The following is a 26,794-nucleotide window of genomic DNA, read 5'->3' on the forward strand; positions in this document are numbered from 1 at the left end:
TTGATCTGGTAAACTTCAGTAAAGCTGTTATTCTAGAAAGAAATATCACTGGGTGCAAAGCAGTTAGTTGCACTGTGTTAGACTCATGGCTTATGGGAAATTGAAAAAAGCCTTGTGCTAGACTTATAGCTGTGCTATTATGCTTCTCATTAAATAACAAATCTTAATAAAGCTGGTTTTAATCTGGTAAACTTCAGTAAAGCTGTTATTCTAGAAAGAAATGTCACTGGGTGCAAAGCAGTTAGTTGCACTTTGTTAGACTCATGGCTTATGGGAAATTGAAAAAAGCCTTGTGCTAGACTTATAGCTGTGCTATTATGCTTCTCATTAAATCACAAATCTTAATAAAGCTGGTTTTAATCTGGTAAACTTCAGTAAAGCTGTTATTCTAGAAAGAAATATCACTGGGTGCAAAGCAGTTAGTTGCACTGTGTTAGACTCATGGCTTATGGGAAATTGAAAAAAGCCTTGTGCTAGACTTATAGCTGTGCTATTATGCTTCTCATTAAATCACAAATCTTAATAAAGCTGGTTTTAATCTGGTAAACTTCAGTAAAGCTGTTATTCTAGAAAGAAATATCACTGGGTGCAAAGCAGTTAGTTGCACTGTGTTAGACTCATGGCTTATGGGAAATTGAAAAAAGCCTTGTGCTAGACTTATAGCTATGCTATTATGCTTCTCATTAAATCACAAATCTTAATAAAGCTGGTTTTAATCTGGTAAACTTCAGTAAAGCTGTTATTCTAGAAAGAAATATCACTGGGTGCAAAGCAGTTAGTTGCACTGTGTTAGACTCATGGCTTATGGGACACTGTTAAAAGCCTTGTGCTAGACTTATAGCTGTGCTATTATGCTTCTCATTAAATAACAAATCTCAATAAAGCTGGTTTTAATCTGGTAAACTTCAGTAAAGCTGTTATTCTAGAAAGAAATATCACTGGGTGCAAAGCAGTTAGTTGCACTGTGTTAGACTCATGGCTTATGGGACATTGAAAAAAGCCTTGTGCTAGACTTATAGCTGTGCTATTATGCTTCTCATTAAATAACAAATCTCAATAAAGCTGGTTTTAATCTGGTAAACTTCAGTAAAGCTGTTATTCTAGAAAGAAATATCACTGGGTGCAAAGCAGTTAGTTGCACTGTGTTAGACTCATGGCTTATGGGACACTGAAAAAAGCCTTGTGCTAGACTTATAGCTGTGCTATTATGCTTCTCATTAAATAACAAATCTCAATAAAGCTGGTTTTAATCTGGTAAACTTCAGTAAAGCTGTTATTCTAGAAAGAAATATCACTGGGTGCAAAGCAGTTAGTTGCACTGTGTTAGACTCATGGCTTATGGGACACTGAAAAAAGCCTTGTGCTAGACTTATAGCTGTGCTATTATGCTTCTCATTAAATAACAAATCTCAATAAAGCTTATTTTAATCGGACGAATCTCTGAATACAGGTATTCTAGAAAGAAAAAAACTTTATCATTGGCTGCTGAGAAGCTTGTAACTTAGAAGCAGTAAAAAAACGTAGTTGTAGACTTATAGCTATCCCAATGTGCTTTTCAATAAATCATGGATCTCAGTGAAGCTGGATATAACCTCATGAATTTCTCTGAATTAGGTATTATAGAAAGCCATATCAGTGGCTGCAAAACCATTTTTAGCATTAAAAGACCGTCATTCTGTTAGACTTGAAGCTATGCTGTTGTCCTTCTTAGTAAGCCATGAATCTCAATAAAGCCGGTGTTGATCTCACGAATCCCTCTGAAGCAGGCATTATGGAAAAAAAAACAAATCGCTGGCTACAGCGCAGTTTGTAGCATTAAAAGAGCTTTGTTCTAGAGTTTTTGCTATTTCATTGTGCTTCTCAGTAGATCATGAATCTCAGTGAAACTGGATATAACCTCATGAATTTCTCTGAAGTAGGTATTATAGAAAGCCATATCAGTGGCTGCAAAGCCATTTTTAGCATTGAAAGGCCATTATTCTGTTAGACTTGAAGCTATGCTGTTGTCCTTCTTAGTAAGCCATGAATCTCAATAAAGCCGGTGTTGATCTCACTGGGCTACAGCGCAGTTTGTAGCATTAAAAGAGCTTTGTTCTAGAGTTTTTGCTATCTCATTGTGCTTCTCAATAGATCATGAATTTCAGTGAAGCTGGTTTTAACCTCACGAACTTCAGTGAAGCAGATATTATAGAAAGAAACATATCGTCGACTGCAGAGGAGTCTTATAGCAGTTAAAGGGCATTGTTGTAGACTTATAGCTTTCCTATAAGGCTACCCAGTAGATCAAGACTGCAATGAAGTTGCTTTTAATCTCACAATCTTCAGTGAAGCAGGTATTATAGAAAAAATATATTGCTGGCTGCTGAGGAGTATTTTAGCAGTTAAAGGGTATTGTTGTAGACTTATAGCTATTTTGATGTGCTTCTCAGTAAATCAGGAATTTCACTGAAGCCGGTTCTAAACTCACGAATTTCAAGCAGTATTAAAGAAAAAACTTTTTGTTGGCTGCAGAGCCGTTTTTTATTAGCAAGAGAGCATTGTTGTAGACTTCTTATTATTCCATTGTTCTTCTCAGCAAAATACGAATTTCAGTGAAGCTGGTTTTAGTCCCACGAGTCTATGTAAAGGGGATACTATCGAAAAAACATAGCTGGATGCAGAGCAGTTCGTAGCAGTAAGAGAGCATTGATCTAGATCTAGACTTGTAGCTATCCTGTTGTGCTTCTCAGTAAATCACGAATTTCTATGTAGCTAGTTTTAATCTCATGAATTCCAGTGAAGCGGTTGTAGACTTCTTACTATTCCATTGTGCTTCTCAGTAAAATGCGAATTTCAGTGAAGCTGGTTTTAGTCCCATGAATCTATGTGAAGGGGATACTATCGAAAAAACATATAGCTGGATGCAGAGCAGTTCGTAGCATTGTTGTAGAGTTCTTACTATTCCATTGTGCTTCTCAGTAAAATACGAATTTCAGTGAAGCTGGTTTTAGTCCCACGAATCTATGTGAAGCGGATACTATCGAAAAAACATATAGCTGGATGCAGAGCAGTTCGTAGCATTGTTGTAGACTTCTAACTATTCCATTGTGCTTCTCAGTAAAATACGAATTTCAGTGAAGCTGGTTTTAGTCCCACGAATCTATGTGAAGGGGATACTATCGAAAAAACATATAGCTGGATGCAGAGCAGTTCGTAGCAGTAAGAGAGCATTGTTCTAGATCTAGATTTGTAGCTATCCTGTTGTGCTTCTCAGTAAATCATGAATTTCTGTGTAGCTAGTTTTAATATCATGAATTCCAGTGAAGCGGTATTAAAGAAAAAAATATGTTGTCGGCTGCAGAACAGTTTTTAGGGTTAAGAGAGCATTGTTGTAGACTTATAGCTATTCCATTGTGCTTCTCTGTGAACCACGAATTTCAGTGAATTGTAGAAAAAAACATATAGCTGGATGCAGAGCAGTTTGTAGCAGTAAAAGAGCATAGTTCTAGACATAGACTTATAGCTATCCTGTTTTGCTTCTCAGTAAATCACGAATTTCAGTGAAGCTGGTTTTAATCTCACGAGTTTCAGTGAAGCAGGTATTATAGAAAAAACTAAATCATTGGCTACAGAAGAGTTTGTAGGATTGAAAAAGGCATTTTGCTCGATTTATAGCTCTGGTGTTGTACTTCTCACTAAATGGCGAATTCCAGTAAAGTTGGTTTTAACCTCACGGTTCTCTCTGAAGTGGGTATTACAAAAAAAAAAAACATATTAGTAGCTGCATAGTGCAGAGCAGTTTGTAGCAGTAAAAGAGCATTGTCCTAGTCTCACAGTTATGCCATTGTCCTCTCAATAAATCTCAAATCGCAGCAAAGCCGTTTTCTGGCAATCAGTATAATTACGTTATAATCGTTATAATTGTATAATTACGTATAATTTAGGTGCGTTTACATAACTGAAGATACGTAGACACATAACTATTATGCGTTTATTTGTAATTTTGAATTTTTTGGAGTTAACTAGGCTTTTTTTAGTTGGCATAAGATCGAAGAGCTCCTTAACTATCCTTCTAAGTGTGCTTTTTTTTTAAATGTACTTCAAGAAACCCTCGTTTAATTTTGACCATTGTCTCTTCCTATACTATAGACACTAGACTATACACTAATACTATACAAAACAAAAATGTCGAAATAAAACATTATCTTGTTTTAGGATTTGTTTCTGTATCTATGTTTAATTTTACTAAGCCATCTTTTCTGTATTATATCTTTAATTTTTTCTATATTTTATCTACATTTTATCTTTTCTACTTTTTTTATATTTAAACTCGTTTGGATTACGCTCCAAGGCACATACCTTGATTTTTTGGGGGGGGGGGTTTGGAGGGGTCCTGACTTCGAAATAAAACTAGAATAGGGAACTGTTTATATGAAAAACTTCAGAAATCATAGAAAAGATTCCATTTTTTTTTGGGGGGGGGGGGGTGGTGGGAGTAACTAGGCTTTTTCAGTTGGTAATAAGATCAAAGAGCTCCTTAACTATCCTTCTAAGCGTACAAAAATATATTTTTCAAAAAAATGTACTTCAAGAAACCATCGTTTAATTAGGACCATTGTCTTCCTAATAACACTATACAAAACAAAAATGTCGAAATAAAATATTATCCTGTTTTAGGATTAGTTTCTGTATCTATGTTTAATTTGACTAAGCCATCTAGCCATCTTTTCTGTATTATATCTTTAATTTTTTTTTCTACTTTTTATCTACATCTTATCGAGTCTATTTTTTATGTTTAGACTCGTGTTGATTAAGCTGCAAGGCGCATACCTTGTTTTTTTTTCTTTTTTTGGGGGGGGGGTCCTATCTTCCAAATAAAACTAAGAATAGGGGAACCGTTTATATCAAAAACTTCAGAAATCGCGGAAAAGAGTCTTAAGATTTTTTTTGGGGGGGGTGAGAGATGTGGTTTTTTGTTTCAGAAATAGGTTTGATTTATTCTTTGACGTTTATAATATGGGAAAACGCACACAAAAAATGATGATATAGTGAGCATGGTATGGTAACCCGTTATGGTAAACTCGCAAGTATGCGGTTAGTTCAAATTCTACTAAAGTGAACAATTCGACCTCATCAATTAAGCTCTTTACATATTTTTAATTAATTCCAAACTAAATGTATATACTTTATACTCTTTAGCTTTTATGATTCATTTTTGGTTGGTGGTTGTGAGCTTCTACCAAGTCCTTAGGGACAGAGAACGTCTTGAACTTGGGGGAAGGTCCTCAGAGATGAAGAGACTCAACCGGAACTACTAAGCTTTATTATCAGACAAAAGGTAAAGATGCGTCATTTGATTGTTCTTCTTATTTAATATCACTTTATTCTTCACTTCATTCTTATTTAATATCTTCTTATTTTAATATCACTTCATTCTTCACGTCATTCTTATTTAATATCTTCTTATTTAACATCACCCTCATTGGATGTTTGATCATGCTGTGCAAAAACACAGTAAAAGCTCATCAAATGTTGATTTTGTCCTTAACTTAATTGCCACTATATATTTTGTCTTGTTAGCCATGTATTTTTAAAATAACAGAAGTAAGGAGCAAGAAATATTATTATATATTTCGTGTAAATATGATTTATATGTATATATATATATATATATATATATATATATATATATATATATATATACTAGCTGTTGGGGTGGCGCTTCGCGCCACCCCAACACCTAGTTGGTGGGGGCGCTTCGCGCCCCCCCAAGCCCCCCCGCGCGCGTAAGTCGTTACGCGCCATAATAGTTACGCGCCATTGTAGTTGTGTCCCTATGTCCCACCTGTGAATATAGATAGATATATATATATATATATATATATATATATATATATTATATATATATATATATATATATATATATATATATATATATATATATATGGTTTTAACTACGTAAAACTTGCGAATATACAACATTCTTTGCTGTCCCATTGTCTTTGCATATAAATAGATTGTCAGGTTTACCGACTCTTGAACATGCAACATATAATGGTCCATGGGAAAACAATCTGTATTCAGATCTATACCTCATGATTCTAATGATTGCCCTTGAGCTTTGTTGATGGTGATTGCTAATCGACCATTCCCTGTCCCGGTGTCCCGGTCGTCATTTACATCCCCCTGTTTCCCCCGGTGTCCCCGTTGTAGTTGTGTCCCTGTGTCCCGGTCGTCATTTATATTCCCTGTGTCCCGGTCGTCATTTGTATCCCGGTGTCCTGGTCTGTATATACATTCGTTTTTTAGTTTTGTTTTTCTCCTTTATTTTTTTCCTTTTTTTTCTTTTTTAGCTTATTTAGATTTTTAGATTTTTTAGTTTTTTTATTAGTTTTTAGTTTTTTTTCTTTTTAGTTTTTTTGTCCCGGTCGTCATTTATATCCCCCTGTTTCCCCCGGTGTCCCCGTTGTAGTTGTGTCCCTTTGTCCCGGTCGTCATTTATATTCCCTGTGTCCCGGTCGTCATTTGTATCCCGGTGTACCGGTCTGTATATACATTCGTTTTTTTGTTTTGTTTTTCTCCTTTATTTTTTTCCATTTTTTTCTTTTTTAGTTTATTTAGATTTTTAGATTTTTTAGTTTTTTTATTAGTTTTTAGTTTTTTTTTCTTTTTAGTTTTTTTGTAGTTTTTACCATGGGAAAACAATCTGTATTCAGATCTATACCTCATGATTCTAATGATTGCCCTTGAGCTTTGTTGATGGTGATTGCTAATCGACCATTCCCTGTCCCGGTGTCCCGGTCGTCATTTACATCCCCCTGTTTCCCCCGGTGTCCCCGTTGTAGTTGTGTCCCTGTGTCCCGGTCGTCATTTATATTCCCTGTGTCCCGGTCGTCATTTGTATCCCGGTGTCCTGGTCTGTATATACATTCGTTTTTTAGTTTTGTTTTTCTCCTTTATTTTTTTCCTTTTTTTTTCTTTTTTAGCTTATTTAGATTTTTAGATTTTTTAGTTTTTTTATTAGTTTTTAGTTTTTTTTCTTTTTAGTTTTTTTGTCCCGGTCGTCATTTATATCCCCCTGTTTCCCCCGGTGTCCCCGTTGTAGTTGTGTCCCTGTGTCCCGGTCGTCATTTATATTCCCTGTGTCCCGGTCGTCATTTGTATCCCGGTGTACCGGTCTGTATATACATTCGTTTTTTAGTTTTGTTTTTCTCCTTTATTTTTTTCCTTTTTTTTTCTTTTTTAGTTTATTTAGATTTTTAGATTTTTTAGTTTTTTTATTAGTTTTTAGTTTTTTTTTCTTTTTAGTTTTTTTGTAGTTTTTACCATGGGAAAACAATCTGTATTCAGATCTATACCTCATGATTCTAATGATTGCCCTTGAGCTTTGTTGATGGTGATTGCTAATCGACCATTCCCTGTCCCGGTGTCCCGGTCGTCATTTACATCCCCCTGTTTCCCCCGGTGTCCCCGTTGTAGTTGTGTCCCTGTGTCCCGGTCGTCATTTATATTCCCTGTGTCCCGGTCGTCATTTGTATCCCGGTGTCCTGGTCTGTATATACATTCGTTTTTTAGTTTTGTTTTTCTCCTTTATTTTTTTCCTTTTTTAGCTTATTTAGATTTTTAGATTTTTTAGTTTTTTTATTAGTTTTTAGTTTTTTTTCTTTTTAGTTTTTTTGTCCCGGTCGTCATTTATATCCCCCTGTTTCCACCGGTGTCCCCGTTGTAGTTGTGTCCCTGTGTCCCGGTCGTCATTTATATTCCCTGTGTCCCGGTCGTCATTTGTATCCCGGTGTACCGGTCTGTATATACATTCGTTTTTTAGTTTTGTTTTTCTCCTTTATTTTTTTCCTTTTTTTTCTTTTTTAGTTTATTTAGATTTTTAGATTTTTTAGTTTTTTTATTAGTTTTTAGTTTTTTTTTCTTTTTAGTTTTTTTGTAGTTTTTACCTTCTTTTTAGTTTTGTTAATTTTCGTCATTTTATTTGACGAAAATTTTCGTTAATTTTAGTTTTCGTCATTTATACTCCCTGTGTCCCGGTGCTTTGTTGATTGCTAATCGAACATTCCTTTTGTCCTGGTCGCTTTCTCTTTGAGTGTCGTCATTTATTTTTTTCTTTTTTAGTTCTTTTAGTTTTTACCTTTTTTAGTTTTTTTTAGTTTTTTTAGTTTTTTAGCTTTTTTACTTTTTTATTAGTTTTTAGTTTTTTTTGTAGTTTTTGCCTTTTTTTAGTTTTTTCAGTTTTTTTTTTAGTTTTTTATTGGTTTTTACCTTTATTTTAGCTTATTTTTCAGTTTTTTCCTTTTTTTTTAGTTTTTTTTAGTTTTTAGTTTTTTTAGTTTTTTACCTTTTTTTAGTTTTTTTAGTTTTTTTAGTTTTTTAGCTTTTTTATTTTTTTTATTAGTTTTTAGTTTTTTTTGTAGTTTTTGCCTTTTTTTAGTTTTTTTAGTTTTTTAGCTTTTTTATTAGTTTTTAGTTTTTTTTGTAGTTTTTGCCTTTTTTTAGTTTTTTTTAGTTTTTAGTTTTTTTAGTTTTTTACCTTTTTTTAGTTTTTTTAGTTTTTTTAGTTTTTTAGCTTTTTTATTTTTTTTATTAGTTTTTAGTTTTTTTGTAGTTTTTGCCTTTTTTTAGTTTTTTTAGTTTTTTAGCTTTTTTATTAGTTTTTAGTTTTTTTTGTAGTTTTTGCCTTTTTTTAGTTTTTTTAGTTTTTTAGCTTTTTTATTTTTTTTTATTAGTTTTTAGTTTTTTTTGTAGTTTTTGCCTTTTTTTAGTTTTTTCAGTTTTGACGTCACCTGATCCAGTTTTTTCAGGTGACGTCACCTGATCCATCCACAGACAGACAACTTATTTTTATATAGATAGATATATATATACTAAGTGTTGGGGTGGCGCGATTCTGCTACCCTTTTTTCCATCAAGTGAGTTTCCATTAGCCCTTGTATCATGACTGTATTACTTATGTAACATCTGCTACCCTTTTTTTCCATCAGGTGAGTTTCCATTAGCCCTCGTATCATGACTGTATCATTTATGTAACCTCTGCTACCCTTTTTTCTATCAGGTGAGTTTCCATTAGCCCTCTTATCTTATGTAACTTCTCCTACCCTTTCTTCCATCACGTGAGTTTCCATTAGCCCTTGTATCATGACTGTATTATATATGTAACATCTGCTACCCTTTTTTCCATCAGGTGAGTTTCCATTAGCCCTCGTATCATGACTGTATTATTTATGTAACCTCTGCTACCCTCTCTCTCTTTTTTCCTCCATCAGGTGAATTTCCTTTAGCCCTTGTTTCATGACTGTATCATTTATGTAACCTCTGCTACCCTTTTTTCAATCAGGTGAGTTATCTCACAACGGTTTTCTGTGTATCTCATAACAGTGTACCTGATGATGCAAAGTTGTCACCGTGTTCATTAATCTCAGTAAGCAGAGAGATTACCTCTCTCTCTCTCTCTCTCTCTCTCTCTCTCTCTCTCTCTCTCTCTCTCTCTCTCTCTCTCTCTCTCTCTCTCTCTCTCTCTCTCTCTCTCTCTCTCTCTCTCTCTCTCTCTCTCTCTCTCTCTCTCTCTCTCTCATGAGCCAAACTGCGGAAATATTCACCAAAATATTATTCAGTAAACTTCTTCTTTTGATTATTTGCATGGATTTTTTGGGGTTTCAAAAAGTTTTGACCCCCTTAAAAGAAGCTTGATGGTAAACAAATTCTAGAGGGGAATCCTAGATCTTCATCAATAAAGATATATGTGTTCTTTGTTTCTCTTATACTTTAAAGAAATACAGTTGCAATCATATCCATGCAGCTTTTACGCCTTAAATCTACTTAACAGATTTTATGAATCATGTAATCATAAACTTTTTGAGTTTTTCAAACTTTTTTATCTCTCTCATAAAACTTTTTGCTAATGAATATGAAACTTTCTTAATAACTTTTCTTGACGTGATATTTCTGTCTATGTTGAAATTCAGTCCTGGTTTATGCCCCTTTTTGCTTGAGGATTAATTATTAAGGTATAATGAAGATAAATCAAATTACATGGGAATAGGCGAGATGTTGGGGGGGGGTCGTCATTATTTCAGTAACAGGTGACTTAAAGTTGTAAAGATTTTATAATACTAATTTTGCTGCCATGCCAAACTAGTTTCTACTAATTGGGCTAGTAATAAAATACTTTGGCCTATGAAATTTGGTTAAAAAAATAACTAATTGGATAGAAAAATTAGCTTAATAAAAAAAATTGTCAAGCTAATTTCCCCCCCCCCCTCCTAGCCGAACTAGCCAGGTTATGTGAATTTACCCAAATGTTTTTTCCTGGGGGTTTTTAGCAATTTAAAAGTTTGCTAGAGGGAATCATTGAAGGATCTTGGGTCTTAAATGTGAAGAATAAAAAGGAAACTGGTAACTTCCTTTATCTTAGAAACTTACCTTATAAGACCTTAGAAGACTTACCTTTATCTTAGAAACTTTAAGAAGTTTTTGTATTTTAATTTTCTTTATCGTTGTCATAATTGTTTTGAAGTTTGAAACCCAAAGTAAAACTTTTAGTTTTCCCATTTTTTCATTATTTATGGAAATTGGCATGCTATGTTTCCCCCCAATTTTAGTTAATGTCTTCTGGTAGCAAATTTTAATTAGTTTAATCAGGACTGGAAATCTTGGAAAATGCTTAGAGTGGATCCGGATGAACCTTAGTGGGAAGAATAAGCACAAGTACTAGATACGTGATTGACATAACCAGGCTGAATCTGCTCTCTTTGGGGGAGTTGGAGGGGTGCTAATTCGGGAAAAATTTGAAAAATTGAGGTATTTTTAACTTAAGAACGGGTGACCGTTCGTGAGATATTTTTTAATTTGATATTTAGAAGGAACTCATGTCTCAGAGCTCTTAAATTAAATCCCGACCGGCATTAAGCCTCTGATTTTCCTTTTATATTAATCTATTGATTCTTAGAATTTTGCTAGAGTTCATGCCATGTGAGCTCTTGGCTCTTCCGACCACGTCACATGTACCATATGAGCTCTTAGTTCTTGTTTTATGAGGAACTGAGATCAGACGCTTATTCTACACTAACTTTACCAACTCCACAAATTACACTTATTATTTTTATTATTGCACCTAAAAAATGCTAAGTTTCGCCAAACGCCAGGTTGCGTTGAGGTTATTTTGTTGACACCAGCGCTAGTTCCCACTTTTGTAAGTTATCAATATTCTTGGGTATGACTAGAATTCTACCGCGGTGAAATTTGCAAATTTTTCTCTCTTCCATAATCCATTTTCCTATGTCACCTATGATTTTTCATATGTCACCTCTTCCATCATCTCCAGGTCCCCCTATGTCACCCTTCTATATTCCCCTATGTCATCCTTCTATATTCAATTTCCTCTCTATGTCACCTCTTTCGTCATCCCTTTTCCATCATCACCGCAGTCTCTCTCTACCAATCTGTTAATGAATCCTTATCTTAGATCTAATATTGGGTACTTGAGTCAGTGTGGAAGGGGCCATAAAGCAAAGGTGACTTTGAATTTTTTTAGGGAGGAGGAGGCAATCCTCCCTAAAGTGTGCACTCTATGGTGTTATCCTTATCGTGTGAGTGACTACAAATGACACTTAAAGATAAGTTAAAAAGTTTAGGTTATTCATGCCCAATACGTATGTCATTGCTACTATAGTATTATATATTTTCCATACATGTATTATTAAACAATTTTCTTACTTTATTAGTGTAAATACAAACAATTATAGTAATTAATATACAAGACGCGTTTTTTTTATTTGATGTCCGTTTGATCATAATTATGCAACGAATGACTATTTAAAAAAAGTATTTTTTTTTCAAAAAGTAAATGCTTTGCTCTATTTATCAGAGTAGTTGCTAAGTTTGTTGTAACACTTATCTTACCTCTCAACTAATCTTAAAGTAACCTCTCTATAAAAACTTGCAGCCTGTTCCGCTAACCAGGAATTCACTTCCGTTTTTACGTCATCGCCATCATTGTAGCATTTGCCACTGAGGTGTTGCTTGAGGTGGGAAAACGGATGGTAATTACTTTGCGTTAGATCAGGACTGTATTATGGGTGTCTAAACCTTCCCAGCCAAATCTGTTCAACAAATTACGGACTGACCACGGACTGTGGTCAGTGTGAATTACGGACTGTGAGGTTTTGCATTGTCATGCTGAAGGACAATTTCCTTTGTCAGCATGCCAAGTTTTTTTTTCTTTCTTTATCGTTGTTCGGAGGTTTCCAAGGGTTAGACAGTAGGATTCTGCATTGATAGTGGTTCCTCCATTTCATGAAGTTGTCCAAAAAACACCATGCCTACTCCCAAAACACCGACGCCATGATTTTGCGCTAGGAGAGATGATGTTCAGTCTTCAAATTTTCCAGGGGGAGTCTGTGTTTCCTTTCCGTGTTCTGTTGCCTTGATTTGGGCGTGATATGTGAAACCTATATTTCGTCTCCTGTTTAACCGGGTGCCACCTCGGTGGCAACTGTTAAAAAGATAATGACGACGTAAAAAAAGCAGTGAACTCTTGGTTGTTGGGGCTGGCTGCAAGTTCTTGTAGACTTTACTTTAAAATTAGCTGAGAGGGGTGATTTGTATTTTAAAAAAAACTTGGTAACTATGTCGAAAAATAGAGTAAAATATGTACTTTCTGAAAATAAATTAACTTATTTAAAGTAATCTTTCGTTGTGTAATTATGTTGAAACGGACCTTAATTAAAAAGCACTGTTCCCTACTGGTACTTTTGATCCCTGTTTAATGGCCTTTCAGCCAGGATGTGCAATCCTTAGGGCTATTTATTCTGTGCTGTTGCATACCTTTCCTGTTACCTTCCCCAGATTTCTCCGGTGTACTCATTTAGAGCTGGGTCGACTTTGCCTGAGCTTAAAGGGTCAAGCCACTGACTCCCGTTCAAACTAAATAACCAACAAGACCAGGACTCGAACCACTGTCCTCACGGACAAAGGACCTTATGTCTAGCTTGCTAACCACTCGGCTACATATAGATAGATAGATAGTTTATTTTAGCCCACCATCAAAACGAGAACATCGTGGAGTATAAAGAAAAAAAATTAAAAGGAAAAATATAAATGTGAGTAAGTGCGATTAATACAAATATTATACTAAAGAGGCTCAAACCAGCAAAAAAATTTAAAAGCGAAAGAAATTTTGATGACAAAATTCATGTTGTCAGACTGTTGAAAACTTAGGGTCTTAGATGGGACTTTTCAACCATTTACCTAGGGTTTTTTCGCCGCAATCGGGTATGTTGAACTTTCTTTTAAAGGAATCAAGAGATGGGTTTACTGGGACAACATTTCTCGGGAAATCATTATAATTCGAGACGTGGTGTCTCTGAACGCTGTTCTTCAAGTACTTAATGCAGGGTGACTCCTCTTTTTCGTAATTAAATAAAAAAAACAGGTTTTTTCAACTGAAAGCAAGGATCAACATTAAATCTTGAAACGAACATAAATCATTTCTTGTATTAGGGGCTGTTTTGAAAAAAAAATCATGTTAGTTTTGTTGATTTTATCCTGTTTTAAGTTTTTTCTTCTTATATATTTTTGTATTGATGAGGACGACTCTTGGACATAGGGCCGAAAGATTCATTCTAATTTGTTTCCCACTGTCTTGAGAAATCCCCTATTGTTCTTCTTGTTTTTAGTGTTTGTGATGGAAAGGCAGTATGGTCTTCGTCGCTATTTATGTATGAGGGGTGCTGCTCCCTCCTTAACCCCTCGCTCGTTACGCTAAAGTTTCTTAGTGCTTTGAAAAAGTTACTTATTCTAGTTCAACGGCCCTTGTGTTTCAGCAGTCTTCCTTAAATGATTGGGACAAACAGTCAAACTTTAGTGTGCAGTGAAGTTCCGAGGCTGGGGCAGTCTGCACTAAATAGTTCTATCCCCCCTCCCCCAATTCGTTGTAACGAACTGTAAGTAACTGGAACTCTATAAAACGAAATTTTGATATCAATAGACATGGAGACTTAAGATCTATTCAGGCGTAAAAGGTTTTCTAATAACTACCACTACTACTAATAAGTCACCACAGCACCAAGCTGCCTGAGGCCAACAGAGCTACGTACGCTCCTTCTCCATCCCAATCTATTCAAGCCTCCCTCTTTACACCCTCCCAGAAAGTTCCCACTTCCCTTAAATCTTTCTTTACGACATCCTCCCACCCCAACCGTGGATGTCTGTTCGTTTTAAGTATTAATGTCGCTCCTTTCTTTCAGTTAAAAAAAATGTTGTTGTTTTTTATTTAATTTCTGAACGTTTTTGAATTAATGCAGGTTTTGATTATGGCTCACCATACATGAATAATTAAAACGAAATTTGCATATTAATTTTACTTTTTCTGGCTAAATGGCTTTCTCAAAGTTTTGATCGGACGATTTTGAGAAGAGGGGGTGGGGGGACTAATTGCCCTCCAATTTCTTATTACTTAAAAAGGCCACTAAAACTTTTAATTTTATTTACAAACGTTTTATTAGTAGTAAATATACATAACTTACAAATTAAATTACGTAACGTAGCTTTTATATTACTATATTTTTACTAAGTATGTGAGGAGGTTTAAAAAAAGAGAGGTAAAGAATACGGCATTAGACTTTAGAGTCCCAACCGGCAGTGCTGATCTCCGTTTCTTGGCCCTTCAGCCAGGAAGTATAATGGAGGGCTGGGGGCCAACCATCCTGTGCTTTTGCACATCCTTCCTATTAACCTTCCCCAGATTTCTCCAGGTACCCATTCAGAGTTGGGTCGACCCTAGCTGAGCTCACAGAGTCACGCCACTAACCTCCGTCCCGAACTAAATAATTGGATACATTAGGATTCGAACCCCCGCCCTCTCAGACAAAGGATCCTGAATCCAGCGCACCAACCCAATCGGCCAGGAGATTTGCCCCCTCTTCAATACCTCGCTCTTTACACTAAAGTTTGAGTTGTGTTCCAATTCTTTGAAAATGTCCCCTGAATCGCAAAAGCCGTTTAATTGGAATAAATAGCTCTTTTGAAATTACGAAAAATACTTTAGCGTAAAGAGCGACGTATTGAGCAGGGAACGAACCCCCTCATATACGTAATAATTTCTTTTCGTTTTAGTTTTAATGTTGCTCCTTACTTTCAGTTGAAAAAACTCGTTTTTTATTTTATCTCTCTTTGTTTTTTTTTAATAACGTTGGAAAATGCGGCGCTCCCTTCACGGAAATTCTCTTCTCCCATGAGCAATTCCTCCACGGAAAGATACCCTCACGTAACCCTACCACCATAAATAATCCCCCTTAAAATGCCAATATACTTCTCAATAACCAATACTACAAGTAAACAATGGGCAATATTTATAACTCGCAGCTCTTCCCCCGGGGACTGTGGGGGATTAAATCGTCCTTAAAAACATAGTTATTAGCTTTTTCGACTATGCTGAATAAAGTGGCTATCTCAAAATTTGGATCCGGTGACTTTGGGAAAAAATGAGCGTGTGAGGGGGCCTAGTTGCCCTCCAGTTTTTTGGTAACTTAAAAAAGGCACTAGAACTTTTAATTTCCGTTAAAATTAGCACTCTCGCGCCATTCTAGGACCACTGGGTCGATACGATCACCCCTGGAAAAAAACGAATAACACGTATCCGTGATCTTTTTCTGGCAAAAAATACAAAATTCCACATTTCTGCAGATAAGAGCTTGAAACCTCTACAGTAGGGTTATCTGATACGTTGAGGTGTGATTTTCATTAAGATTTTATGGCTTTTAGGTGGTGTTTTGCCCTTTTTTTGAAAATTTTCTCAGGCTTGGAACTTTTGATGAATAAAACTAAACTTGATGAAACATATTTAATTATATATCTAAAATCAGCAAAATCTGATTTTTTTAATGTATATTATCTGTATCATTCGTTTTATTTATCTACATATATAAAAATAAGTTGTCTGTCTGTGTGTCTGTCTGTCAGGTGACGTCATGTTTCTGTGTCGACTGACGTCATGAAGTTAGTTGTCGTCATTTTTGCTATGACGGTGACGTCATTAAAGATATTTAAGACATATATGTTCACGTAGAAATCTATTAATATTTAAGTTTAAAATGACTGATGAACTTACAATGGCAAAAACCGATGAAGATGCTCAAAGAGTCTATGCCAAAAAACTTGCTGCTGATAGAGAAAGTCAGAAAAGAAAGCGTGCCGAGGAATCAAAAGAACAGCAAGGAAACAGGCTTGAGGCTAAAGAACGCAAAACCGCGCAGTTAGATGAAGATCCACCTGGACAGCGAGAGTCAAAACATATCAAAACTGAAAATGATAGCGATGATGATTGGGTTTGGGATTTTGACTTGGATAAGGTCATCAGTGCCTACCAGATTTTAGTTAAAAAAACAAAGGTTCGGCGATATGTATTTCATAGTGAAGCTGAAAAATAAAGAAGAAAAAGAAAACTGAAAAAAGAAAAAATGTAAAAAACTAAAAAATACTAAAATGAAAAAACACTCAAAGAGAAATTACAGACCGGGACACAAATGACGACCGGGACAGAGGGAATATAAATAACGACCGGGACACTCAAAGAGAAATTACAGACTGGGATACCGGGACACAAATGACGACCGGGACACAGGGAATATAAATGACGACCAGGACACAGGTATTTAAGAATATCGTTCAAAGACAAATTTTTAATTGTAAGAAGACCGTTGAAAGAGAAATTTCTAATTGTAAAATGACTGAAGAACCTACAATGGCAACACCCGAGGAAGCTGCTCAAAACGAATGTATTCAAGCCGAAGTAGCTGAGTTGGTAAAGCGTTATGTTTCAGGTTCTAGGTCCGAGAGGCTCCAGGTTTGAACCTTGGCTTTAGCATTAATACAAAAGAAGAAAAAAACTAAAAAAGGTAAAAACTACAAAAAAACTAAAAAGAAAATATATATAGATCTATCTATCTATATATATATAAATAAGTTGTCTGTCTGTGTGTCTGTCTGTGGATCAGGTGACGTCATGTTTCTGTGTTGACTGATGTCATGAAATTAGTTGTCGTCATTTTTGCTTTGACGGTGATGTCATTCAAGATATTTAAAACATATGTTCACGTAGAAATCTATTAATTTTTAAGTTTACAATGACTGATAAACTTACCATGGCAAAAGCCGATGAAGATGCTCAAAGAGTCTATGCCAAAAAACTTGCTGCTGATAGAGAAAGTCAGAAAAGAAAGCGTGCCGAGGAACTACCAGAGCAACGCGAAAGCAGACTTGCTGCTAAAAGAGAAAGTGAAAAAAGAAGGCGTGCCGAGGAATCAAAAGAACAGCAAGGAAACAGGCTTGATGCTGATAGAGAAAGAAAGAACAGAAAGCGTGCCGAGGAATCAAAAGAACAGCAAGGAAACAGGCTTGAGGCTGATAGAGAAAGAAAGAACAGAAAGCGTGCCGAGGAACTACCAGAGCAACGCGGAAGCAGACTTGCTGCTAAAAGAGAAAGTGAAAAAAGAAGGCGTGCCGAGGAATTACAAGAACAGCAAGAAATCAGGCTTGCTGCTGATAGAGAAAGTAAGAAAAGAAAGCGTGCCGAGGAATCACAAGAACAGCAAGAAATCAGGCTTGCTGCTGATAGAGAAAGTAAGAAAAGAAAGCGTGCCGAGGAATCAGAGCAACCTGAAAGTTATCGCCTGGCATTCAGGTACAACCCAGTCGATGATTATAGCTTGAGTAGATGTGTTCAAATCGGGACAATGTCTAAAATTTGTCCCTATTGCAAGGCCTTGAAATTCAATGGTGAAACAATGGGAATGTGTTGCGCCTCAGGAAAAGTTAAACTTCCTCTATTGGCTGCACCACCAGAGCCATTGAAGACTTTCCTTACTGGAACTACGTCAGAATCTAAGCGTTTTTTGTCAAAAATCAGAAAATACAACTCATGTTTCCAAATGACGTCGTTTGGAGCCCAAATCGAAAATCCAGATCAATTTATGTCTACTTTCAAAGTAAAAGGGCAAATTTATCATAGAGCAGGGTCCCTTCTACCATTCTCAGGCGAGAATCACAAATTTTTACAATTGTACTTCATCAGTGATAGAAATTCTGAATTGAATGCACGTTGCGAAATTTCTCCCAACGTTGAAAGGACAATCGTTTCCCAATTGCAACATCTTTTCCACGAAAATAATAATTTAGTGCGTCTGTTCAAAACAGCCATCGATTTGATGCCTACTGATACGCATAAAATTGTTATTTCCGCTGACAAAACGCCTCCTGGCCAACATGTGCGTAGATACAATGCTCCAACTATCGACGAAGTGGCAATCGTTATGGTCGGTGATCTGTTTTTACCTCGAGATATTATTCTTCATAAGCGAAACGCTCAGTTGTTAAGAATTGCTGAAACTCATCGTTGCTACGATGCCCTACAATATCCTATCATTTTTTGGGATGGAGCCGACGGCTATCACTTTAATATTAAATTGATGAATCCAGCCACTAACAAAGAAATGAATAAGAAATGCAGTGCAATGCATTATTATTCCTATAGACTAATGATTCGGCAGGATGAAGAAAATTATATTTTAAAATGCCGTGAATTGTTTCACCAATTCGTCGTTGATATGTATGCTAAAATTGAATCAGAATGTTTGCTATATATCCGCCTGAATCAGACCAAGCTCCGCTCTGAACAATACATTCATTTGCGAGATGCAGTTATAAATGACGGTAATACCACAAACGTTGGAAGATTAACAATTTTACCTTCGTCATATGCTGGCAGTCCCCGTCATATGCATGAATATGCTCAAGATGCTATTGCGTATGTTCGTCTCTATGGTCGTCCAGATTTATTTATTACATTTACATGTAATCAATCTTGGGACGAGATACTGCAGCTTTTACTTCAATTACAATCGGCGGTTCATAGGCATGACATTACGGCCCGTGTCTTCCGGCAAAAGTTGAAATCACTGATAAACTACATTGTAAAACTTGAAGTGTTTGGGTCAGTGCGATGCTGGATGTACTCAGTGGAATGGCAAAAACGAGGTTTGCCACACGCACATATACTAATCTGGCTACATAAAAAAATTACTTCGAACGAAATTGATGATGTGATGTCCGCTGAAATACCTGATAAAAATGTCGATAAGGGGTTACATGATATTATTGTAAAAAATATGATACATGGACCTTGCGGTGCACTGAACGAAAATTCACCATGCATGGCCAAAGGAAGGTGCACAAAGCAATATCCTCGACTTTTTTAACCAGTGGGTTGTTCCATATTCCCCATTATTATCAAAAACATTTAATGCACACATAAACGTTGAATACTGTAACTCCGTAAAGGCAATCAAATACATATGTAAATACGTCAACAAAGCCAGTGACATGGCAGTTTTTGGCTTGCAGTCCGAAATCAAAGATTTCGATGAAATCGTACAATATCAGGCTGGAAGATACATAAGCAGTAATGAAGCTGTTTGGCGAATTCTTTCATTTCCGATACATGAACGTAGTCCAGCTGTTGTTCACTTAGCGGTACATTTACAGAATGGTCAACGTGTTTATTTCACGGAAACCAACGTGCAACAAAGAGTCCTGAATCCACCGGATACAACATTAACAGCTTTTCTTTCGCTTTGCAAAAATGATTCTTTTGCAAAAAAACTGCTGTATACTGAAGTGCCTTCGTATTACACGTGGAATACTAAAAATAAAGTATTTGAACGTCGAAAACAGGGTAAGTCAGTCGACGGCCAACCTACCATCTTCAAAGATACCACAATAGGAAGACTCTACACCGTTCACCCCAATCAACATGAATGCTTCTTTCTACGCCTGCTTTTGGTGAATGTACCCGGTCCGACATCCTTTGAGTATTTGAGGACTGTAAATGGTACTATACATGACACTTACCGTTGTGCATGCCAAGCTCTGAATTTATTGGAGAATGACCAACACTGGGATAACTGCATCAATGACGCGTGCGAAACGTCAACCCCAAGTCAAATTCGTGCATTGTTTGGCATCATTTTAACAACTTGCTCTCCATCAGCTCCTACAGAGTTATGGGAAAAATATAAGTCAAAAATGTCCGAAGATATACTCCATCGAAAACAGTTAGAGACGTCAGATATGACTTTTGATTTTACATCAGAAATTTAAAACTACACTTTAGTTGTTATAGAAGATTTGTGCGTAAGTTTGGCAAACAAACCTCTTCAGGATTTGGGAGTGCCTTCACCTAACCGTATCGCTGCTGTTTCGACATGTGTAGAATTGGATCGTGAACAAAGTTACAGTACGAGTGATTTATTGTCGTATGTACAAAATAACATTTACAAGTTAACGTCGGAACAAAAAGACATTTATGATACGATAATGCATTGTGTCGATAACAACGTTGGAGAAATTTTCTTTTTGGATGCGCCAGGAGGTACTGGTAAAACGTTTGTGATAAAACTGATTCTGGCATCAATTCGATCAAAAAATGATATAGCGTTGGCAATTGCGTCGTCCGGAATAGCCGCAACATTGCTGCCTGGTGGAAGAACTGCTCATTCCGCTTTGAAATTGCCTCTGAACTTGCATTCTACAGAAACTCCCACGTGCAATATTTCCAAATCATCTGGGATGGGTAAAGTATTGCAGCAATGCAAACTTATTATTTGGAATGAGTGCACAATGGCACACAAAAAATCGCTCGAGGCTCTGGATCAATGCTTGAAAGATTTGCGAGGGAAGTCGAAACCCTTTGGCAGCACATTAATATTGCTTGCGGGAGATTTCAGGCAAACATTACCTATAATACCTAGATCAACTCCTGCAGACGAAATGAATGCTTGCCTGAAAAATTCTAATTTATGGGCACACGTAAAAACATTAAAATTAACTACAAATATGCGTGTCCGATTGCAAAACGATGACTCTGGTCAAACATTTTCAGATCAATTGCTGGCAATGGGAAACGGAAAGCTCCCAGTAGACTCAATTTCAGGACGTATACAACTACCTGCTGATTTCTGTAATTTAGTGACGTCCAAAAATGAATTGATTGAAAAAGTATTTCCGAATATTCTAAAAATTATAAAAATAATAAATGGCTAAGTGAAAGAGCGATTCTCGCACCCAAAAATATAGACGACCACGAAATCAACAATGTTGTTTTGACCAAGATTCGAGACCAGGCAGTCCTTTACAAGTCAGTCGACACAGTTTTGGAACCAAATGAAGCGGTTAATTATCCATCTGAATTTTTAAATTCCATAGATCTTTCAGGGTTTCCACCACACGTGCCACAAATAAAAATAGGCGTACCAATAATACTTTTAAGAAATATAAACCCACCAAAGCTTTGCAATGGCACTCGACTTGCCGTAAAAAAACAATGGGAAACCTAATAGAGTCCACAATCTTGACAGGGCCTTTTGAGGGTGAGGCTGTTCTTATTCCTCGCATTTCCATGATTCCAACGGATCTGCCTTTTCAATTTAAAAGATTGCAATTCCCAATTCGATTAGCATTTGCAATCACCATTAACAAAGCTCAAGGTCAATCATTAGAAAAATGTGGTATAGATCTTAATACTGATTGTTTTTCCCATGGACAATTGTACGTTGCATGTTCGAGGGTCGGTAAACCTGACAATCTATTTATATGCAGCGACAATTGGACAGCGAAGAATGTTGTATATTCGCAAGTTTTACGCAGTTAATTTGTATTTTGGAACCAAATGAAGCGGTTAATTATCCATCTGAATTTTTAAATTCCATAGATCCTTCAGGGTTTCCACCACACGTGCTACAACTAAAAATAGGCGTACCAATAATACTTTTAAGAAATATCAACCCACCAAAGCTTTGCAATGGCACGCGACTTGCCGTAAAAAAAACAATGGAAAACCTAATAGAGGCCACAATCTTGACAGGGCCTTATGAGGGTGAGGCTGTTCTTATTCCTCGCATTCCCATGATTCCAACGGATCTGCATTTTCAATTTAAAAGATTGCAATTCCCAATTCGATTAGCATTTGCAACCACCATCAACAAAGCTCAAGGGCAATCACTAGAAAAATGCGGTATAGATCTTAATACAGATGTCTTTACCAATGTACAATTGTATGTTGCATCTTTTAGGGTCGGTAAACCTGACAATCTATTTATACGCACAGACAATGGGACAGCGAAGACTGTTGTATATTCACAAGTTTTACGTAGTTAATTTGTATTGTATCTATCTATCTATCTATCTATATAAAAACGAGTTGTGTGTATGCATGTTTGTTTGTTTGCAAAAAGAGCGTTTGCATATGACGTCATTATTAGTACATACGGCTTTGTATATGGACAGACAATGGGAAAGCCAAGAATGTTGTATATTCGCAATTTTTACGTAGTTTGAAACACATATATAAATCTATCTATATTCACAGTTGGGACACAGGGACACAACTACAATGGCGCGTAACTAATATGGTGCGTAACGACTTACGTGCGCGGGGGGGCTTGGGGGGGCGCGAAGCGCCCCACCAACTAGGTGTTGGGGTGGCGCGAAGCGCCACCCCAACAGCTATCTTCTATCTATATATATAAAAATAAGTTGTCTGTCTGTCTGTCTGTGGATCAGGTGACGTCATGTTTCTGTGTCGGCTGACGTCATGAAATTAGTTGTCGTCATTTTTGCTTTGACGGTGACGTCATTAACGGTATTTAAGACATTTGTTCACGGAAAAATGTTTAATTGTAAAATGACTGAAGAACCTACAATGGGGACGCCGGGGGCACAGGCGGGATATATAAATGACGACCGGGACACAGGGATTGTTCGAATAGAAATTACAGACCGGGACACAAATGACGACCGGGACACAGGGAATATAAATGACGACTGGGACACTCAAAGAGAAATTACAAACTGGGACACCGGGACACAAATGACGACCGGGACACAGGGAATATAAATGACGACCGGGACACAGGGACACATCATTAGAATAATGAGGTATAGATCTGAATACGGATTGTTTTTCCCATGGACAATTATATGTTGCATGTTCAAGAGTCAGTAAACCTGACAATCTATTTATATGCACAGACAATGGGACAGCGAAGAATGTTGTATATTCGCATGTTTTACGTAGTTAAAAACATATATTTATATCTATCTCTATTCACAGGTGGGACACAGGGACACAACTACAATGGCGCGTAACTAATATGGCGCGTAACGACTTACGCGCGCGGGAGGGCTTGGGGGGGCGCAAAGCGCCCCACCAACTAGTTGTTGGGGTGGCGCGAAGCGCCACCCCAACAGCTAGTATATATAAAAATAAGTTGTCTGTCTGTGGACGACTCTGTCAGGTGACGTCATGTTTCTGTGTCGACTGACGTCATGTTTTCAACTGACGAAATTACAGACCGGGACATCGGGACACAAATGACGACCGGGACACCGGCACATAGGGAATATAAATGACGACACTCAAAGAGAAAGCGACCGGGACAAAAGGAATGTTCGATTAGCAATCACCATCAACAAAGCACCGGGACACAAATGACGACCGGGACACAGGGAGTATAAATGACGACCAGGACATAAGTAAAAAAAAAAACTAAAAAAAAGGTAAAAACTACAAAAAACTAAAAAGAAAAAAAAACTAAAAACTAATAAAAAAACTAAAAAAGCTAAAAAACTAAAAAAGAAAAAAAAGAAAAAAGGAAAAAAATGAAAAATAAAGGAGAAAAACAAAACTAAAAAAACGAATGTATATACAGACCGGGACACCGGGATACAAATAACGACTGGGACAGAGGGAATATAAATGACGACCGGGACACAACTACAACGGGGACGCCGGGGGGCACAGGGGGATATAAATGACGACCGGGACACAAGGAATATAAATGACGCCCTGGACACTCAAAGAGAAATCACAAACTGGGACACCGGGACACAAATGACGACCGGGACACAGGGAATATAAATGACGACCGGGACACAACTACAAAGGGGACGCCGGGGGCACAGGGGGATATATAAATGACGACGGCGACACAGGGAATGGTCGATTAGCAATCACCATCAACAAAGCTCAAGGGCAATCATTAGAATCATGAGGTATAGATCTGAATACGGATTGTTTTCCCATGGACCATTATATGTTGCATGTTCAAGAGTCGGTAAACCTGACAATCTATTTATATGCACAGACAATGGGACAGCAAAGAATGTTGTATATTCGCAAGTTGTACGTAGTTAAAAACATATATATATATATATATATATATATATATATATATATATATATATATATATATATATATATATATATATATATATATATATATATATATATATATATATATATATATATATATATATATATATATATATATATATATATATATATATATATATTCACAGGTGGGACATAGGGACACAACTACAATGGCGCGTAACTAATATGGCGCGTAACGACTTACGCGCGCGGGGGGGCTTGGGGGGGCGCGAAGCGCCCCACCAACTAGGTGTTGGGGTGGCGCGAAGCGCCACCCCAACAGCTAGTTATGTACAATTCTGTATCATTCGTATCATTATGTATAATTTGTTTTTTAGGGTTTCGGTTAATTTTGAGCCGGGTCGCTCCTTGCTACAGTTTGTTGTCACGAACTGTTTGACCCTTAGTTTCAACTGGTTGTTTTATGATTCGCAAAGGCAAGTTAGCACTTCCTACATGACGAACGAAGTTTGCTCCATAATATTACGTAACGTAACGTAGTTAATGTGAAAGGGGTCCTTGTTAATTACACGGAATATACCCAAGAAGTGAAGTTAGGTTAATCCTTATGAAATATACCAAAATATGATGAAAATATAATGCTTAAGAAACAAAATGAGAACTACAGCAGAAAATTATGGAAAGCAGGCCGACCAGAACGTGTAATATTAAATACCTAACCCCTAACCACCTCTATATATTAAATATTTAATTAAACTATATCTACATCGTAGTTTTTCTCACTCAAAGTAAGGAAATCATCACCCGTTGCAGAGAAGAAAACTGGCTCTTTTAGATATTAAAGAGCAAAGTTCTTGAGTGTGTTCTGGTATATTTAAGAAGTGACCGAAAGATTCTATGACATAGTGTGAAAGGACCTTTAATCCTTTGCTACCTCCTCTATTTTACTATTTTTAATTCATCTGTTTGTTTCTATAGTCCACAAAAAAAGTTTTGTGGTCAATATTTGCCAGTCTCAGTTCAAAAGCTGACTTTTTTGCCCTAGGCCAAGTTTCTAACGTCATTACTTAGAAAGGACCAAAGGATAAACTCTATTTTCTTCAGCAATGAGAGAACTTTTAAAGTCTAAGAGACACGTCTGATACCATTTCTCTACCGCAATCCACAAGGGTTATCCGTGCCATTCTGCCTGCTATTCTGTCACCACTGACTAAGCTCGTCAATCTGTCTTTCGAGAAAGGTATTTTCCCTGAATCTCTCAAGCGAGCTAAGGTTATAGTACTCTATAAAGGTGGTTCTCGGAGTGATCCTGCTAATTATAGGCCAATTTCTCTCCTATCGGTTTTCAGCAAAATTTTTGAGAAGGCTATGCTATCCAGGCTTCTTAGTTTTCTGGATGCAAAGGATTTTTCGCATGATTTCCAGTTTGGATTCCGAGCGAGTCACTCTACGGAGCATGCATGCGCAGCTTTATCGAATTTCATTCATTCGGCAATAGATTCTGGTCATATCCCGGCAGCTTTATTTTTAGATGTTCGTAAAGCTTTTGATTCCTTGACTCATCTGATTCTTCTTTGGAAACTATCACATATTGGTATAAGATCTAACGCTTATTCTTGGTTTTATTTATACCTTTCTGGTAGGCTTATTTCAATTGATCCGCTTTTCCGGAGCCCTTCTGAAGTATATTATGGCGTCCCGCAGGGATCTGTTCTTTGTCCCATTTTATTTTTGATTTATGTTAATGATCTGATTTCAGCTGTAAAAAACACCAGGCCTCTGGCATGTTGCAAGCTGTGTCAGCCTAATGCTCAGTCTTGTTCCAATACTTCTTTTAATGAAGATTTTCTTGTTGCTTTTGCTGATGATACCACTCTTGGGACCCTTGGGAAGACGGAATGTGATATCAAGTCTAACCTTGTGGCATTATTTGAGAGAGTTATGTCATGGTTTAATGCTAATTACTTGGTCTTGAATGTTGGTAAATCACATTTTCTTATTTTTTCTCGAATTGGTGTAGCTTTCCCTCAGCTTACACACCTTCAGGTGTCACAGGGCTCCTTGTGTAGACCAGAGAATCGGGTGGTCCGGTTTCTTGGTATCCTGCTTGATGAGAACCTTTCATTCAGAAACCATGTAGCCATGATTAGGATTAAGGTCTCACGGAGTTTGGGTATCATTCGAAAACTTAGATATACATTTCCTGGATCTATTCTGAAACTTCTTTTTTCTGTCTTGTCCAGTCATATGTTTCTTATGGCCCCATTGTATGGATGTCTACTTTTCCGTCTACCCTGCGGACACTTTCCGTCATGTATAATAAAGCACGGCGTCTGGTTATGGACACCAACCGTTCTTCACCAACACAGCTCTTAAGTCTACGGTCTATTTACATTATTTCTTGTGCTTCTTTTGTCTTTGATCAACTTCACGGCAATCTTCCAAAATCTCTTCGGAAAACTCCTATGTTTATTTCTGATTCAGCTCCATATAGCCTTCGTTCTTCAAATAATATCCACATTCCGCCTACCCCTACTGTTCGATCAGATTTCAACCCCCACATTGCTTGTCAACAGGTCTGGA

General features: G+C 36.8%; 1 protein-coding gene across 1 annotated transcript in view; it reads left to right on the forward strand.

Moving 5' to 3' along the window:
- The window catches only part of LOC136039522 (uncharacterized), an 80,887-nt gene that overhangs the window by 45,557 nt on the left and 8,536 nt on the right, over positions 1-26,794 (forward strand). The window contains exon 6 of the mRNA XM_065723325.1: positions 5,179-5,317. Coding sequence (XP_065579397.1) covers positions 5,179-5,297 — 119 coding nt within the window. The 3' untranslated portion in view covers positions 5,298-5,317. The remainder of the gene's footprint in view (positions 1-5,178; positions 5,318-26,794) is intronic.

The sequence above is a fragment of the Artemia franciscana genome, chromosome 19, assembly GCF_032884065.1.
Source record: "Artemia franciscana chromosome 19, ASM3288406v1, whole genome shotgun sequence".
Classification (NCBI taxonomy): Eukaryota; Metazoa; Arthropoda; class Branchiopoda; order Anostraca; family Artemiidae; genus Artemia; species Artemia franciscana.